Here is a 20339-nt window from a genome sequence, read left to right as displayed (position 1 = left end):
GGTAGGGTAGGGTTTTTTCTCCTTGTGTTATTCATCCGTTCATATTGTGATAGAATTGGCTTTCATTGTTTTACAAGGCCATGTTTCGCGTGCACTGTTCAGATTTATATCGGTATCGGTATAATCTCCTTTCGTTTGCTGCTATTTATTATTATTATTATTATTATTATTATTATTATTATTATTATTATTATTATTATTATTATAATTTTTGTAAAAATGAGTAGTAGTAATATAATGTTCACCAAAATATTATATTAAGTATACCAGCACATTTTCTGTAGGATTTGATATAAATTATATATTGGGAGCTATATGCGTTTTAGTAGTAATGCTAGTAGTTTAGAGTATATGCCAATGATAACCGCATTATCTAAAAGAGACGTCATACAAAATATGGTACAATCTGCTGAGTATTAGAGCCTTTTAATTTGCTACAATATGGACCAAGTAGTGAGTTAATAGGAGGATCAGAATCGAAATTATTATCAAATTTGAAACTTTCAATTTTCTGTGAGCTTGCACTTTGATTAACATATATCCCTCTCCAGTTCATATTTACATTATAACTGAGACTTTGACTTAATGTAGAAATTAGTCAAGCGATGTGGGCAATAGATTGTAATCAAGTCAACTCGCAAAAATCTAGACCAAAAACATAGCCTACGTAGCGGAGGTAATGATTGTAATTCAAGTAAAACTTTCTGTTTACTTACCAGATAAAGCTAAAACTCAGAACGATGGAAGGCACGGCTATTATAATTATAAGGGTCCGCCATTTTCTCACAAAATAACCTGCTGCTGTGAGTACACACAGGCCGAAAGTGTAGAACATCATAGATACGTTAGAAGTTATCGGCCTTTTTTTGGTTCCAACAATTTCAGAAGCTTTAAAAAAAAAAAAATGAAAACATATTTACATTTCCGGAAAAAATGTTAGGCATTGAATCGTTTTATTTAAATCTTTTATGAATTAAAAGCACGCCACCCAGCGTTGACAGGTGATAAAATACGCTTAAATATAATATTATAATTGATGCACATTTTGTATTTATTATTATAGAGCCAATTATCTGATGATTATTATATTGTACTCAATATATAATAATAATTTTAAAAATTTTGTGTGCTATAAGCAAGAGTTGAAAAAATACGCATAAATATATATTTTAATTAATGCAGATTCTTATTTATTATGAAACGAAATACCGTAGGTATTAAACGAACCTTCAATTGAGTTAAGAAAAATTAAGTAAAAAAAAACGGAAAGAAATTGAAACATGACGATGATTATATTTTTTTCTAAACCACAGTTCACTTCTTGTAAATAAGAACAATAAAGCTCAGATCGAAACAAACACCCAAGGATTGTGATTCAAGTACTATAACCATTAAGAAGTTTTCTACGTGTCTGGATACCCTATATACCAAATTTCAAGTCTGTAGATCAAAAGTTCGTTGAGTAAATAGGTTGAGAAGTGCCCTCACAGACACATATTCTCTTCTTTATATATATATATATATATATATATATATATATATATATATATATATATATATATATAAAGAGAGAGAGAGAGAGAGAGAGTTATTGTTTCGTAGCATATATAAAACAAAATCGTGAACGTTTTTATTTTCGTGTTTGCACTGAATTGTAAAACAAGAACAGAAATAGTAAACTCCCCCTGCCGACCCCTAGGAAACGTCTGTCATATGACTGTATCTTATATAGTGACACGTGAGGATGGGGATATATCTATGCCTATGGGTATTTTATCTACATATATGTGCATGTATATATATATATATATATATATATATATATATATATATATATAAATATATATATATATATATATATATATATATATATATATATATATATATATATACATATATATATGTGGGGGGGTATGTTTATCGAAAGGTAAATCCGATTAGGATCTACAGGTTTTAAGATTCCCAATTCACAGTTTTATTAGTATTGGTATAATAAAAGACGTAGTATATAATATGCGGGTGTGTATGTGGCTATTTATGTAAATATATGTATGTAGATATAACTGCGTGTATGGGTGTTTATGTATATTATATGGATGTGCATTTACGTTTAGTGTAAATATATATGACTGTATATGTACATTATGTATATGTGTGTATGTTTATATATATATATATATATATATATATATATATATATATATATATATACGCGGATGTATACGATTATAGATATTTATACATATATTTATGTATATTTATGCATGCAGAAGTCGGTAGCTTTCTTGATTTTATATTTATTTTATTTTTATATTTCTTATTCATATTTCTGTGCGTATGTGTAAGTGCAATATACCAAACGGTGTGTATCCACTCCTGAGTATATATATATATATATATATATATATATATGTATATATATATATGTGTGTGTGTGTGTGTGTGTGTGTGTGTGTGTGTTTACTTCTTAAATAAGTGTGTATGTAAATTGAGAATGCCGGTTTCTCCGCACTGGGTGGCCACCCGAAATATGTATAGTCTTTTACCACCGGCCAGAGGAGACAGAATGTCGGATTTCTCAAGTATTTTTAACGCAAAACCAAAAGATGAGATATATAAAAAAATATAAAAGGGAATAAAAAATATAAGAGGTTAAAATATGGAAAGATAAAAGCCTGTGAGGAATGCATCGTTCATATACCTTACTTATCCCCCCCCCGCACATAATCTCGTTCGATATTAGGTGACAAGATTCTAATTTTGGAAAATAAATAAGAAAAATGTTTTTGTGTCTTGAAATGTCAGTTTTCGAGGGTAATTCTTGGCTTGAACACGTAATCTCCCCAGCATGGGTGATTACAGAAACATGTATGCACATATGCAGCCATCAATGTTTGTATGAATAAATGTAATATTTGTATATATATATATATATATATATATATATATATATATATATATATATATATTACACAGAGATCACCACTTATCAAGGCCCGGAAGCCACTCAGGGATAAGGGTTATTGCAAGTACATTACGCTAGTGAGGAGATTTGATGAAGTGTTTACTTAAGTGGGCGGTTCATTAGGAATTTGTTAACATTAGACTTGAAGACATCCAAGTTGTAGTCCGGAGGGAAGCAGGCAGACGGAACAGAGTTCCACAGGCGTGCAGTTCTAAGAAAGAAGCTTTGTTCATGAAATCCACGTTTTGATTTAGGCACAGATATAGAGTGGGGGAAATTTTTCACAGTGGATTCAGCTAGACGGGTGTTTTTCGTGAAAGTTTGGCGAGGGGGGGCCAGGGATTGGAGTTCAGACGAGCACCTGCCATGAAAATAACGATAAAACAAGGATAGGCTCGCAACGTCTCTTCTGTGGGAGAGGGGTTGCAGGGTAGAGAAAAGGGCATCCCCCACTAAACCACGAAGTCTATTTTGTACTCTGTCAAGGCATGATAGGCTGTTTTGGGCAGCTCCTGCCCAGATATGGCAACAGTATTCCATCCTTGGCCGTACTTGGCTTTTATATAGATAGAGAATTGCATCAGTAGTGAGATATCTTCTGGAGCGGTAGAAGGATCCCACCATCTTTCCAGCGACCTTGGCAACAGACTTGATGTACGTGTTCCATTTCAGATCAGGAGTAAAGGTCAAACCCAGAAGCTTGTCAAAACACGGGGCCTCACCCAGACGAGAGCCATCCATCACAATTGATGCCAGCGGGGGATCAGAGCGTTGATCTGGAGCGTATATATATATCTGTGTGTTTGTGTGTCTGTGAGAGTGTGTTTGTGTGTGTGTAATGTCTGTATAGATTGGTTTCCTAGATTTAAATTCAATGAAACCCGCGTTAATATTAAAGAGTCATCGATGGAGGACAGCGCTGGTAAACAACTGCCAAGTTAAATTAATACCAATAAGTTCCCTACTGCAAAAGCTTGAACACATGGGTTTATACTTCCCCTTTTTCCTAAACACCCCACAATTACTCCGTTCTTTCCACATCTTCCTCCAAAACCTATTCTGCTTACATTCACAAAGTATACACCCAACTTTTTTTTAAAGCGTAAATCACACCCGAATATTTTTTATAAAAAACGAATATAATTTGGACTTTCGTTTCAATGTCGCCCCTTTTTCTGGTCTGATGACGTGGTCTCTTTGAATTGGGATTCCACTGAATCCTGTATGTACATACGTAATCAATAATGTTTGTGTAATAAACAGACGATATATATATATATTCTAAACCATCATTTGCTTGGTAAAAAGAAATAGAGTTCCTACCTTAACGTCAGTACCTTGAAAAACTCCACTAGCAGCAAAATCACTCTCGTGATCTTTAGATACTGGAACATTTCCTTTTTTCTCAGGTCGAGTTTGGGATTTCTTCCCTTATCCCATTTTCCCTAGCGTAATAACATGCAGGATTCTAATGTAATATAAACAAATAGCTAAACCAGATTCACAGCTTTACTTTTATAAGTTTCTTGATTTCGGATGTCAATTCAATTTCCCATGATGCTAACGAACATAAAAGTTACTAACTTCTTTCTTTCTTCACTGCTTTAGCAAGCTTTTTCCTTTTCATTTTTTTCCTTACTTTATTGAATAGAAAAGGGAGACAGCCAAATCAATATATTCGTACTACATTCGTTCTCCCAGAAATAAACATTTCATATAAAGATGCGAATTCTCCAAACAGTGTAAATGATTATCGTTCGTTTAAAAGCGAGCCTGTGTAGAATACAAATTTCTTCTAAAACTACAACTCGACAATTAAAAACGGATATCTAAAGACAAACAACAACTTGCCTTATAACTTCAAAAAGCAGTGTTTTTACTTAATTTTTTAGTCCATTAAAAATGGGTTGCTAAGGCGTATGCTAGTGACACCAGACAGTCAGCCACCGCGAGAACAATCAGGTTTCAGAGCTGGTTACACCACCATGGACCATATGCAGTCAATTGCAAGATAAAGCCAATGAATAAAAGATCCCGCTGTGTTTTGCCTTTGTGGATTACAAAAAGGCTTTCGACTCCATAGAGTTTGATCTACTGTTCACTGCTCTTGAGAACCAAGGAGTTGACTCTGTATACATCACCTTGCCAAAATACCTGTACAGTGGGGCCACTTCTATTTTAAAGCTCCATTGTGACAGCAACAAGACAAGCTGGAGAGGGGAGCAAGATAAGGTGAAAACCTGTTGCCAAAACTCTTCACAGTCTGTTTCCAGGATGCAATAATCAGTCGGATTAAGTGAGAGGGTAGAGGTGTCAATATCGATGGCGAACACCTATCATATCCGATCTTCGCTGATGATATAGTACTGGTGGCATACTCTCCTCAGGAACTAAATGACATTCTTAACATGCATCTTGGGAAGACTAAGGTGATGTTAAACCAGCACGTTGCCAAGCTGCCAATAATTGTTAATGGAAAGACCGTTGAGGAAGTTGAAAGCTATATCTATTTGGAAAGAAGATTATGAAAGATGGAGATCTTCTCCCTGAGATAAAGAGAATAATAGTATTGTGATGGGCAGCTTTTGGGAAAATGGAGAATATCATGAGAAGCCGAAAAGCAAATATGTCAACTAAAGAAAAGATCTTCAATGAATATGTACTATCTGTGATGATCTCCGATAGTGAAATATGGGCTCTGACAACTTGCCAAAGTGAAATCTTGGCAGTAGCATAAAGGAAGATGAAGAGGATAATGTTAGGCATCACGCTATAAGACAGAAAGGCAAACATTTAGATCTGTTTACAAATAAGAGTTATTGACATCAATACTGCCATTAAAACACCCAAACACAGATAGGTAGGGTATTTAACCAGACAACATGACAACAGATGGTCCATCAGGACAAAGGAATGGACACCTCGTGAATATAAGAGGCCAAGAGGAAGACCAAAAACAAGATGGAGGGGCGACCTGATATAACTAATGGACCCCATATGACAACAGATAGCTCGGGACAGAGTTAGATAGCTAAAGTCCAGGAAGTGAGTAATAAAACCCTTATTAATTCAGTGATTGATTGATAAAAACGGGCAAAAGTTATAGCTCGTTAATTAGAGTACTTCATGTCAAATCTATGTTTGCATATAGTTAAATCTGTCCTTTTTTTGCATTAAACACTAATCTATATTAATTCTATTTAATCCCTTACTCTGAGTCGAATAGATATCATAATATTTTGTTTGCCACATATTATAACAAAATTCCATATAAAATTTAAACTAATACATTCTGAGAAAATGTTTAGAGTAAATGTGGTATTGTGTTGACTAGTCCATATCTATGCCTATTAATTTTAATCTTTGCACCGGAAGGATACCATAACACTTAGTTCACTGCACCTTATCATTACTAAGGTCCATAAAAAATTTCAACCGAATTGACCCAGTAGTTCTCGGGGAACTTCTAAAGTAAATATGCCATTGTGGTGGCTAACGTTATAAATCCCTATTAATATCTTACTGTGCATCGAACGGGTATCTAAAAAGAGCCCACATTATTTTCAGCAGACTTGGCAGTATCTTCTATTTATTTATTTCGATTCATGCTGCAGATGAATGTATGCTCAACGAGTTTGAACGCTGGCTTCTCCGCAATAATAGTATTAAACATGTCAGTTGGTGGTTAGAAAGGTTTTTATAATTATTAAAGAGTAGTGGTTTGTATTTGTTACATTCAGTGTAACTATCAGTTTATTCCCAGATCCCTGTAGAGAATGGATGTTATTTCTAAAAATTCAGCCATTGCATTGGATATGCATATTTTCAATTTATCCACATGTCTAGAGCAGAGCTTCATCAGAAAATATACCTATTTTGGACATGATTGAATCATTGAGTCCGTATATAAAGATCGGGAATAATAAAGATCCAAATAGCGACCACTGGAGGAGATTTACAGTAAGACTGATGATTGATTTTTTTGTGAAGAGATGGAGGATAACTTTGCGGGTCAGTTTAAGCAGGTTTTTAGACAGGGTTCGCTCACCATAGCATTTCCTCTATAGCAAGATAAGATCTGATCAACTCTGGTCAAGATGTTAAAGAATTTTATGATATTCAGAACATGGGAAGAAGTGATGATAAGATTATCTTGTGAGATTTACACTGTTAGTGGTGAATTAATTGTTCGTGGATTTTTAGCGAAATTGAACAACAGCATAAGGGAAATTCATTTCGTGGTGAAAGTAATGATGAAAGGGACTTACACAAACGTTTATCTGTTTGTATTTGACTTATGGCGGCTGAAACAGCGGAATGCTTTCTGTCTATACGAAATAGCAGCTGGAAAGGTCTAACTGAAACTTCGGGAAGGGAAGGGGTCTACTATGAAATTTTAGCGGCAGCGCAAATATTTACCTACCGTCAATTACCCATGTAGTTGACTCATTTTCACAAAAGAACATCTGTAAGCTAACTTAAGCACATTTCGAAGCATGATTTATTACTAAATGTGTTTTTTGGGGGGAGGTATTTCTCAGATTTTTTAAAAGAAGTTTTAACGTTCGTTTTTCTGCTTTCTTTTTTGTTTTTATTTTTCCGATTTTTACATTTAACATCGTTCGTTTGCCTTACGTTACGCTTGTTTTTTTGTGTTTTTTTTTCGATTTTTTAAAGTTTTAACTATTATTTATATAATATTTTATTTTTATTTAATAATTAAAAATATTTACTTCACATATTCTTATGTTTTGATTACACCCCCCACGCCCGAGCACACACACACACCTCTAAACACCCGGGAAACGCCGGGTAACCACCGCTAGTATATATATAAAAGTGAAAATGTCTGTCTGTCTGTCTGTCGCTGTGTGTGTGTCTGTGTACATTTCCTTACGCAATAACTCGGTCAGTTTAAAGTCTACAGACTCGAAATTTTATATACAAGATACTGAGATTTGGGAAAATCTATGTGATCGGTTTTCAGCAAAAAGTTTGGCGATTAAGGGGGCAAAGTTCAATGATTTGACCTTTGAGAACTCTACCAAACTCCTCCGACAATTTTGGGTCCACACACTTGAAATTTTAGATATAGGTTCCTTGGACATGGATCTAAATTGATTGAGCCCAAAACAATAAATTTTAAGGGGTTATAATAGGTATCAAAGTTAAAATAAATTGAACGCTTTTTTTTTTTTGCTCAACATACACCTCCAAATACCCGGGCAATGCCGGGCTGAAATGCTAGTATATATATAAAAGTGAACGTGTCTGTGTGTGTGTATCTGTCTGTCTCTGTGTTTGTTTATCTGTCTGCCTGTGTACATTTCCCTACGCAATAACTCTGTCACTTTTAAGTCTACAGACTCGAAATTGTTTATACAGGGTACTGAGATTCGGAAAAATCGATGTGATTGGTTTTCGGCCAGAAAAATGGTTTAACAACCAAGGGGTCAACGTTCAGTGATTTGACTTTTGAGAATTCTACCAAACTCCTCCGACAATTTGGGGTCTAAACACGTGAAATTTTAGATATAGGTTCCTTTGACACGGATCTAACTTAACAACTTGATTAAAGCCCTAAATAATAAATTTTTAGGGGTCATAATAGGGGCCAAAGTTTAAAAAAATTGACCGCTTTTTTTTTTTTTTTTTTTTTTTTTTGCACAACATACATCTTCAAATACCCGGGCAAGGCCCGGCACCCATGCTAGTATATATTTAAAAATTAAGATTTGTTGCTGGCATTTTTAGAGATATTAACAACTTCGGAACGTTGTTATTTTTTCTCCGCTACCTTAGCGGTTTTTAAGAGCTATAAGCTCCTATTGTAAGTCATATACCTGTGTATGTGTTTATGTCCCTTTTTGTTTTTTATCCTTTTATCCACTGGTAGCTGAGCAGTGTAAGTTTTGCTTGAAACTGGCTGTTTCCATGTAAATAGAAACTGACTGTACTAGGAAGTGCCATCGACTCTGGTAAGTTTTCTTCAAGCACATGACACGGGTGGTACAACGAATTAATTTAGTTGTTTATGCACACCATTCTCCATTTAAAAAAAACTTCGCCAATTTTAACGAGTAAATTTGCATTTATTATTATAAGGTTTGAGAGATGTTTTACTTACCGAGCACAAATGACGTAAGGGACGATCCAGTACTTCCAAATCCAATGAAGAAGCGCAGGATTAAAAACATAGTAATTGTTTGACTAAAAGCAGAACTAATCCCGGCAATTCCTTGGATCAAAATACAGACGATAATAACATACTTTCGGCCAATCCTGTAATTATATATATATATATAAACAAAAAATATTTCACTCCAACCCTTAAAAATAAATAAATTTTCGAAATCTATTTCAAAAAGCCACCAAAATAAACTGATAGTACCGGCAGATAAAACTAGAAATGTTTACACAATGAACTATATACAGTATAAAAATCTAATATATAAGGAACTTAATAAACATTACAAAACAATAAATAAGTCAGCATTAAATGGAATAAATAACGAGGCAAAAAATATTTTAACTAAACTTGAAATAGATAAATACACATCAATAACAGTACTGGGTACCCCGAGATTTGCTTTAAAAGACCACAAACAAGGCTTTAATATAAACCCTACTATTAGACTCATCTGCCCCTCAAAATCAGATATAGGATTTGTTAGTTAAACATATTAGGTAGAATTATCCTCAAAATTCAATCTTCAATAGAATACACACTATGCCAATCTTCCACCCAGGTAGGTAATCGACTGGTTTTCTAACATTCAAAATAAAAAAAAAATTAAATTTCTTTCTTTTGACATTGTTCATATTACCAATCAATATCGCCGATTCTACAAAATAAATCTCTACCAATGGCGCGAAAACTAACTAATATAACGCAAGACGAAATTAAGGTAATACTCGTAGCTAGAAAATCTTTAATAACCTTTGATAACATGTATTGGACCAGACAAAAATACCCCTAACCACTTCAACGTTTTAATGGACTCGACGGACTCAGCTCAGGTCACCGATTTCGTCGGACTTTTCCTTTTAAATGAAATTCATTCTATACTCCATGAACAGTTCAAACTTGAAGGGGGCCTATACAGAGATGATGCACTGTTCGTAACAAACTCCACAAATAAAAATTACGAAAAAGCAATTAAATCCCTATATAAATTATTTAAAAATTATGGACTTACTATAAAAATCGACCCTAATAAAAAAAAAATGGTTAATTTCTTAGACATAATCTTAAATCTTGAAAACTCTACCTTTGAACCCTATCATAAACTTAACCAATATGTACTATATATCCATAACGAATCAAACCACCCTAAATCAATATTGAAATCAATAGTTCCCAATGTCTCTTTAAGAATTTCTAGACTATATTCTAACAAATCTATATTTAATAACACTGAAAAATATTACAATGGAGCCTTTAAAAATTCAGGATACAAATCACAAATCAAATTCCTAAATAAAAATGATAGAAACAAAAACTGCATTTAAAATAAACCTACTAAGAGCATAATAACCTATAATATGGCCATGTTATCCCGCATACAAATTACAAAAAAATGACCAAAAAGCAAGACAAAGCAAAATGAAACCGCAAATATTAGATACTAACACAAATAAACAGCAAACCAAAGTCCGTAATCATAAAAATATACATAGGGATACCCTATGATTCAACCCTCCATATTCCAAAAATCTTGAGACAAACATAACCAGAGAATTCTTTAAAATATTAGAAGAAAAACTTTAAAGCCCCTCATAGATACAGGAAAATCTTTAATAAGAACAGGATCAAAGTGTCTTACTCAACTATGCCAAACTTTCATAAAAAAATAATATGTTCTAACAATAAAAAAATTAATAAGATACAAAATAAAAATACAGAAAATATAGCAGGCTGTTACTGTAGAAGAAAAAATAGATGCCCTCTACAAGATACATGCAAAGTAGTTTATAGTTGCACAGTATTACACACCCCAAATTTAAATGAGGTTAATAACAACCATAACTCAACCACGCGATTAAATAACTACATCAACTTTAACCAATCTAGCAATCGAATACAGACCAACCCATCACATACCAATCCCACCCCTAATCTACCTGAAAATAAATACATTAAACAAAATGCAATCTACTTCGGTTCCACATCTGGACTTATCAAGCATAGGATTTCAACCCACAAGCACTCTTTTAAAAATCTCTTCCTGTTGAACCAAACCACTCTAAACATATTTGGCGACTCAAAGATAAGAATATTTCATTCAATTTGAAATGGTAAATAATAGGATCATATAAAGGATATACGCCGGGAGATAGATACTGTGCACTTTGTATGCATGAAGCCCTAAATATTTTAAAATATGACGAAATCAAAAATAGAACCAACCTTTTAAATTCAAGAGGGGAGCTTATATCCTCATGCAGTCATAAATGTTGGTTTAAATTTAACAAATATAAACCACCATAAGTCATTGAAAAGGTTGCTTATTAATAATCTATCTTGAAATTTTAATTTATAACTTAATACCCTTATTAATAAAATTTGGATCATCAATATTATTATTAATATTAGTTTATCAGGATATATTTACCATTATCATATATTATTTAAATATCTATTTAAGTTTAAACTATACTATATTTATTAATTTCAAAAAATAAATAAATAAATTATTAAAATGAATAAATTCAATAAGTTCCCATTATATTTTATAATCTAAAAAGAATAAACACTAATTATCTCCCTTTGATCATTTAATTACACAAATAAGGCATTCTCCCCCTTTAATCTTTGCTTAATTTTAAATTAGGCGTACTGGCATGTTCTAATCGCTAAAACATGTTCCATTGGCGTTCATTTTGAAAATTCAACATTTCGTGCATTTATAAGCTACAATCAACATTCAAATGAATGTTTTGACGATAATTACGATATTCAAAAGGCGAACAATTAAAAGGTAAATATATATATATATATATATATATATATATAATTCTTAAATTTTATTAAAAACATATTATTATAACCTTATATTTATAACAAATTCAGATTTATAATTTTATTCTATTTTTTATTCTCAATCCATATTACTTTGCTTATCAACATTAATAAGTAAATATTTTCCTTTTTATTTTAATTTTTTCCAGATACATCTGCCTTACTTAAAAATGCTAGGTTTATTTATGGTGTCTTTTATATATATAAAAAAACACCCAATACTTTTGCTGGTGAAGAGACTTTGTTTTAAAAAAAAACTATATGTCAAAATTATTGTCCATGACTTAATGTCTTTCACAATAAAAACATCGTTTCCGAAACGATCGTACATATTATTGACTTTGTTGTGTTCCTTCTCATAAAACAGATTTTTTATTTTTTATTTTAATCTTAAATTATTAATCACATTACTATATATATATATATATATATATATATATATATATATATATATATATATATATATATATATATATATAAATTTGTCAATAAAAGGCAAATTAACTTTGGGAGAAAGGGACGTATGACAAATGTAAGAAACACTTTTTAAACGACATGAATTGGTTAGCTTAATTTATCTGAAGGAAAAAACTAAATCCAGTTTTAAAAAATATTTTTAATCGTGTCTTTTGAGGGGGGGGTTATCAACACTGTTGAGGAGCTATGATATAATACACTGTTTTTTAATCCCGAAAACAGAGTTTCATGCTCAGCAAATGATTATCTCTTTCAAAACATTGGTACAATTATTTGTTTATATAACTAAAACTATTAATCGATGCAGGAAATTAATTGACTTTCTGATGAAATAATTTTAGAAAGACAGACAGTTATTTTTATATAGTTTTAAAGATTTTAAAGAAACTTGGAAGACTATATATATATATATATATATATATATATATATATATATATATATATACTTTATTTATTCACATAAATTTAATATACGAAAGTATAGATTTATGCGTAAATTTTAAGTATTTACTTCAAAAGTGCTCAATACGTAGGTAGAGCTAGTTAGTAATTTATAAAATATATATGGCGATTAAGATTAATTTTATAAATTACTATATATATATATATATATATATATATATATATATATATATATATATATATATATTTCAGGTTGCAAATCTTCAAAAGGTTAGAATCATTGATTTTTCTTTTTTTTACATTTTCACCCCAAACCAGGCACATTGTCACTTTGGTGTACGGGGCTACTATCAGCGGCTGCAACTACTGGGGCACTATGTAGGGATTTGGGCAGCAAGATGTCGGTTCACGTTACACTTGAACTTCTGCATGTCAGTACAGTTGGGGAAGCAGGGACCTGGAATGGAATTCCAGAGTCTAGTGGTTCTGGGGAAGAAACTACTGGAGTAAAAGGCTATCTTGCATCTAGGGATCTCTACTGTGAAGGGGTGGGATTTAGCTGCTTGTCGGGTCTGTCGGGGGCATTTACGTCGTGGGGGCACAAGTGTCTGCAGTTCATCAGAGCATTCACCATTAAAATACTTGTAAAACAGGCAGAGGGATGCAACGTTTTGTCGATGGGACAGAGATTGAAGCTTAGATGCAGTTCAGGGCCTATCAGATTTGCGACTCTCTTCTGAACCTTGTCTAGGAGCGAGAGACTAGCAGCAGATGCACCAGCCCAAATGTGACAGCAATACTCCAAACATGGGCGAATGGTGGCCTTATAGAGGTACAGGATACTTTCAGGTGTCAGTAGTTTTCTAGCACGGTAGAGAGAACCTACCTTCTTCGCAGCGGCCCTGGCAATGTTTTCAATGTAATTGTTCCAAATCATGTTTCCTGTGAAGCAAGCAGTTTGAAAGATGTGCTCTCAGATAGGGAGTCACTGGCCATTGCTATTGGTGGCAGAGAAGGTTTCTTGTAATTATTAAAGGAAACCATTTTAGTCTTGGCAGCATTGAATGTGACCATCCATTTTTATCCCCATTCTACTACAGATCGGAGGTCATCCTCTAGCGTTTTTGACGTTTTTTAGTTATGTGTTCATTTGCTTTCCTGTCACGCCTGTTATAGAGTGTGGTGTCATCAGAATATATACCCCTCTCAGAGGCAGTTTTGTCGGGGAGGTCATTAATAAATATTAGGAATAATAGAGGTCCAAGAATAGACCTCTGAGACACTCCCGCATTTATATCATATTGTTTAGATGTACGACCGTCGAGGACAACCTGGATTTTTCTCTTATCTAAGAAGGATTTAACTATGTTAAGTATTCTACCAGTGATACCGTATGATTTAATTTTCCTGAGGAGACCCTCATGCCACACCCTGTGAAAAGCCTTAGATATATCTAGAGCTACCGCTCTGCCCTCCCCCGCTTTGTCCAGTGAATGGTATATACATTCAGAGATGACAGTGAGGATGTCTGCAGTGGAACGGGCTTGTCTAAATCCATATTGTTTGTCAGTCAGAAGTTTAGCATCTGTAAGGTGATGGACTAGAGCATTGTTAATTAAGGTCTCAAATATTTTGGCAAAAAGTGGGAGGAGGCTAATGGGGCGATAATGTAATGGATCAGTTCTTTCGCCAGAATTCTTGAATACTGGTGCCACAGAAGCAGTTTTCCAACAGCCCGGAAAGCATGATTCATTAATGTATTTGTTGTAGAGTTTGGAGAGAACTGGAGCTACTTCGGCTGAGCACTTTTTTAATAGCACAGCTGGGATGAGATCAGGTCCACATGCTTTTGAGGTGTCAAGGTGTTTTATGATAGCATGCACCTAAGCAGTGATGATTTTTAGATCGTCTAGCGTGGCGTCTGTCCGCAAAGGAAAGTCAGGCTGGGGGTGGTTGGAAAGGTCCAGTGTGGAATTAGAGGCAAACGTGCTGGCAAGCATATTAGCCTTGTCGGTTGTTGAGCAAACAACCTCATGATTGTTGATTAGTGGGCGAATTGTTGATTGCATATTATTTACTACACTGTTGCAGATTTTCCAGAAGTCACGAGTTCCTAATTTTTGTGCTTCGGTGCGTTTTTTAGTGGTTTCAGTAAATTCTCTCTTAGCTGTCGCTATTCCCTTCTTAACGTTACTTGTAGCTTCTATATACTTCTGTCTGCTTGAACTGGACTTATGTCGGTTAAATCTGCGGTATGCATGCTGCCTTTGAGCAATGGCAGTTGCGCAAGTCGAAGTAAACCATTGGGGAGAGTGGGGTTTGCTATAAAATTTCCGCATGGGAACATGTGCTTCAATTGCTGTTTTGAACGATTCAGTGGTCTCATTTGCGCACTCTTCAGCAGGAAGAGAAAAAATATTTCCCCATGGGACATCTCTGATAAGATCTCTGATGGCTTCCCAGTCAGCCTTTTTATAATATCTCGTTGTTTTGAGCACTGGCTCTTCAGTTCATTGATAGTCCTCTATCAAAAAGAGCAAATTTATGATTTTTATTTTCTTGTAAATATAGTCATATCTTGCTACAATGTGCAGACCGTTTCGACTATTATTGATCTCATCAGGCAAGAAAAAATTTGAAAATTAAAACAGTTGAAGAACTTTTTAGGATTTTAAAGGAGAAAATATTTTACCATGTCTAGCGTTTGGCATGGTTTTAATTCAGATAAGAACTTTAAACGATGCCAAATAAAAATTACATACACGAATATCTATGTATACAAACAAACATATATATATATATATATATATATATATATATATATATAAATTATTATTGTTTTATATGTATACAAATATATATATATATCAGTATATATCTTGTTTTTATAAATAATGATTATGAAGAAACCTCAACTATTTACGTAAGTTTGATAATTGCACACTGCATTATTATTTTATGAACTACTATTAATAAAATATTTATTTAAATCAACGATAACATAGCGTAAACAATTAAATTTAATTCACCAGAATGTATTTCGGCTATTTTTTCTTTTCTTTATTTAAAAGGAAGTAAAAAAAGATAGAAAATTACACTGAGTATAGTTATAACAAACTTCACAAAATTAATAAAAGTTCTACACACAAACACTGAGAGGCAAAAAGGGGAAATAAATTGGACAAGAGATGGGCAGATTGTGAGTAGGAAAAGGAAAGAAAGCAAATGGAGTAAGAAGAAAAGAAAAGGAAGGATAAGAAATAAAGAAGGAAGAACAGTAAGAGGGCAGAAGAATAAAGAGTAAGATCGAAGAAAAAAGTCTGAAAAAAGAGAGAAAAGGAAGAGTGCAGAGTATAAGTGGAGATAAAATAAGGGTAGTAAGATTAGTAGAAGGGAAAATAGCATAAGTATGGCGAGAGGTGTAGGAAAAAGAAGCACATGAACCATGAGTAAGTAGAGAAGGTCAGGAAGGGAAACAGAATAGGAAAGAAATGAACTGCAATAAGAACAAGATTAGGAAGAGGGGTCGAAAGAGGAGATGATATTATTGGAATCATTTGAGATGAATAATTTGTGGCCGAAACCTGGTCTAACAACGACAGCTATGAAGATGAAGATAACAATCCGCAAATAAATAAATATCTTTTTATGAGTTCGTATTTTACCGCAAACGAAGTTAATTCGAGCACACATAAGTTCAAATATGATAAACCGAACAGGAAATGTAAAGTAGTAAGAAACAGAATCTCCCCCGACTTTAGCATCGCATTTATATTAAAGGAATGTTTCTTAAATATAAGAGATTTTTTAACGTTTTCATAGACATAGAAAAGTCTTCCCAGTCAACCGTTAGGATGACGAAACCATGAACCTGTATCATCTCCAGTAGAGCGCGCTACTGGAGCCACCTCCTTTTTTAACCGAAATGCAAACCTGCCAATCTTCCTTTGGAAAATAAGTTGACGCGGGACAGAAAACCCGAAATCGCCAATTATCATTGCATTAAAAATAATTCGATCGTAGGAAAAGAATAAACCGAACTAATATCGTTGGGAAAAATATACTCCATAATTTTTTACTCCATAAGCTTTCATCCTCATGTTGCTGTTAGACTTTGATGAAAAGTTACCTATTAGTATATAAAATATGCATGCAAGAGATCAATTAATACGTTCTGTGCCTAACATATAAATGACGCCAGTAATATAAAAAAGGATATGATGCTAACTTCAAATCGCACCTATCAAATTTTAAGCCCACATTATAGTTATTTAAGTGAAGCTATTTTTGTAAATTTTCAAAACAATGGAAAAATTCGAATTCTCTCAGTTGTTTAAGCTTTATACTTTTTAAACAAACCAATGGTTTGATGTGTTTTTCGGACATTTGGAAACAACGGTTAAACGTGGTATTCTTGCTTTCAACGCAGTCGAACAGACACAAACGTTGCTGAATAGACAGGTCAGCTAAATTCGACAGTTGCTCCGGAAATCATAAACAAGTCCACAACTTACCTTCCCTTATTGTATACTGAATTTACATAATATGGTGGTAGCTGAATCGCCAAATTATTCTTACTAACTTTAAAAGAAAATAGCTTAAATTGCTACCCTTTTTCTGTCTCCATTTTGTTTGTATTCGGCTTCTACATCGAGTCGGTTTACAGAAAAAACGTTTGAACTTATAATATTTTCAACTCATGAAATTTTTTCAAACCTTATAAAATAGTAAGCGAATACGAACTTAGAAATTCATATGAAACCTGTTAAACAAAATTAGTTTACTTCAGAATTTCCAAACCGTATCTGAAACAGAACTCTAGAACTCTGCATAGCATTTAATTCTGTCAAAGCAGGGAAGCAAAGAGATCAATGTCTCACACACAAGCTATCTTCGTTTCTCGGGCACATTCCTACACACTAACCTGAATCAGTCAAACAGAAACGAATGTCTACTTACAGTTATACAGCAGTAGTAAGAAAAAAGTGAACCAACACACATAAATGAGCAATGCCACGTTGTCAAATACTCACACATGTATATTACTTACACACACATATTCCTTTTATGAACATTTTTCCATGTGATTACTTCTTTCACTTTCTTTACAAAACACATATTTGCTCTATGAAAATTTTCATTATTGAATGTCTAGTTCCAATGTAAACAAGTTCTTGTTGAGACGCCTTCTTAAATGACCAAATTGTACCCCATTTATACCACTAAAGATTAGTACGCCGTTGTCCTGGTGACCATCGTACACTCATAAAACATTTTCCCTGAGTGGGCTTTACCAGCGCTGATGAACTTGGCACCTTGAGAAAACATTTTCCTTAATTAGACAGTACCTCACGCCACGCGGTGCTTGTTGAATCGGGAAATATAGTCCGTTGTCGTCAACAGCGACTCACCAACAAAAAAAGAAAGTAATCTAGATACCGGCCAACCGAACGAAAGCGACACTCACTCTAAGCGGTTTGAACTGCCTGCCCCTGAAAGAGAAAGTTTCATGGGTGTACGAAATTCACAAACGGTACCTAGTCGCATATACATGAAGTCAGATTTTTTTAAAAATTACAATATTCTCGATTATCTTAAATAGTAGTGTAATGTGACCGTTACATTTTAACCGTGTGTAGGAAAACGCGTGACTTGCATAACTAGCAGGTGTGCATAATTCAACGGGTCGGTCGTGGAATGAAATGAAGGAAGAAAAAAGAAACAAAAATGGCTGTCTTATTCCTTTATATGCCTACAATATTGCCACCTGCTATGAAGATGAGGTGCTCCTGGTTGGAGATAAAAGAGGGTTGATTTTTCAGAGGACGTTCATTTTGAAATTGGATTTTGAAGAAGTAAGCTCGTTCAGCAAAAGTGCTTTTGAAGTTGCCAGATAGTGCGCTTGTCTTCTCTTTTTTCTGCTATGAAAATTCAATTGAAGAATGCAACTATAAGATAATTTAATAAACAAGTTTTTAACATATTGGAAATATAGGTTACTGGCAATATAGGTTAAAATTCCTTTTGTAAACAAAGGAAAAAGTTTTGGACACGCATTTCCAGAACACGTGAAAGAAGACACATGTTTTAAAAGGGTCCAAGATAATTAAAATAATTAAATAAATAATACCACGGAAAAAAAAAATTACACGATCACAGAAATGCGAACAAAAAGAAAAATAAATTTGAACACACACGCACACAGAAATCTAAAGTTTACAATAAAATATTAAAAAAGAAAAAAATGGCCGATATGCCGTAATGAATGATAAAAGAGATACGGCCAGTTCAAAAAAACAACCCACGAATATTTCATTCATAAATAAAATAAAAACAAGAAAAAAATTGTTGAATACGGCTGCACACAAATAGAAAATAGGACAGTGTGTCATTCATAAGAATGTGTGTTAATGTCTGAATTGTTTAGAGTTAAGGCTGTCAATCATAATAAATAACAATTTAGTGTCAAAAGTCGAAAGTACTTTTAAAATTCTCGAGTATTAAAAAAATAAATAAATAAATAAATAAAATACACTATAGCAAAAAAGAAGGATGCAGAAATGAAAATCAAAACTCTGCTCATTGTGAATATTTTCGGCTTTTTAGTGTGTTTTAATTGTTCTGGTCTTTGAAAAAGGGACACTTTTTTGTTTTGTGTAAACGGACTTTTGAAATGTATAATGTAACAAATTTTTATGTTATTTTATTTTGTTTTGTTGCAAAATGTTTAAATGTATTAACGTATTTTCTTTTGAAAATGTGTTGATGTTGAACCATATTGTAAATTTCTACTTAATGTAAATGTTATTGTTTTCACAACAGGAATTCAAAGTCATCAGTAAATATACATTAGAATTAAAATGACTAGGAGAGAAAAAAAGACTAAGACGAATGATTGGCTAAGAAATCAGTTAGAATTTTAGAGATGGGACAAAATAAATTACGTAAACGGGTATTAAGAGAGTTTTTAGATGTGATAAGCCGTAAGAAAGATGGGTTTTTTAGCATTTGGTTTTTGTTTGTTTTTTTTAGAGATCTGATAATTTTTTTCCAAGAAATGTGACTTGGTGGGGACTGATAAGCACAAGATGTGCCCCTATATGAAAGATTTGGGAACTTGTGTTAATTAAGTGCTTAAAATAAGCTGGTCGCACGTAACGACTCCAAGCAAGTGGTAAGACTTGGCTTAATTAATAAACAGGCGTTGGAAAGAATACGAAAATTCTTAAGGGGACCAGTAAACCGATGAGAGGTAGTCCCGAGGCAATCACATATAGCTTAATGAAGTGAGTCAGGCAAAAATATACCGTAGATTACGTAAGAAAGATATAACCTTGTATTTTTTTAGAGAGGCATAAATGTGGGATATATCTGCTGGATCTTGGAAGCTCTGGTGAAAGAAAAGAAACATCACAAAAAATCGGGCTATTAGATAGAATTTAGTGTGCAATTAAGGTGTTGTGGCGCAAAAGG

At 33.4% G+C, this 20339-nt stretch overlaps 1 protein-coding gene across 1 annotated transcript in view; it reads right to left on the bottom strand.

The window, feature by feature from the left end:
* Positions 1 to 20339, bottom strand: part of LOC145247273 (organic cation/carnitine transporter 2-like) — an 84940-nt gene that overhangs the window by 36127 nt on the left and 28474 nt on the right. The window contains exons 5-6 of the mRNA XM_080108878.1: positions 9093 to 9247; positions 717 to 888 (exon numbers count right to left, since the gene is read on the bottom strand). Coding sequence (XP_079965004.1) covers positions 717 to 888; positions 9093 to 9247 — 327 coding nt within the window. The remainder of the gene's footprint in view (positions 1 to 716; positions 889 to 9092; positions 9248 to 20339) is intronic.

Source organism: Euprymna scolopes, chromosome 25 (assembly GCF_053919585.1).
Source record: "Euprymna scolopes isolate OS-2025 chromosome 25, ASM5391958v1, whole genome shotgun sequence".
Taxonomy (NCBI): domain Eukaryota; kingdom Metazoa; phylum Mollusca; class Cephalopoda; order Sepiida; family Sepiolidae; genus Euprymna; species Euprymna scolopes.
This window is presented reverse-complemented; position numbering and strand designations above follow the sequence as displayed.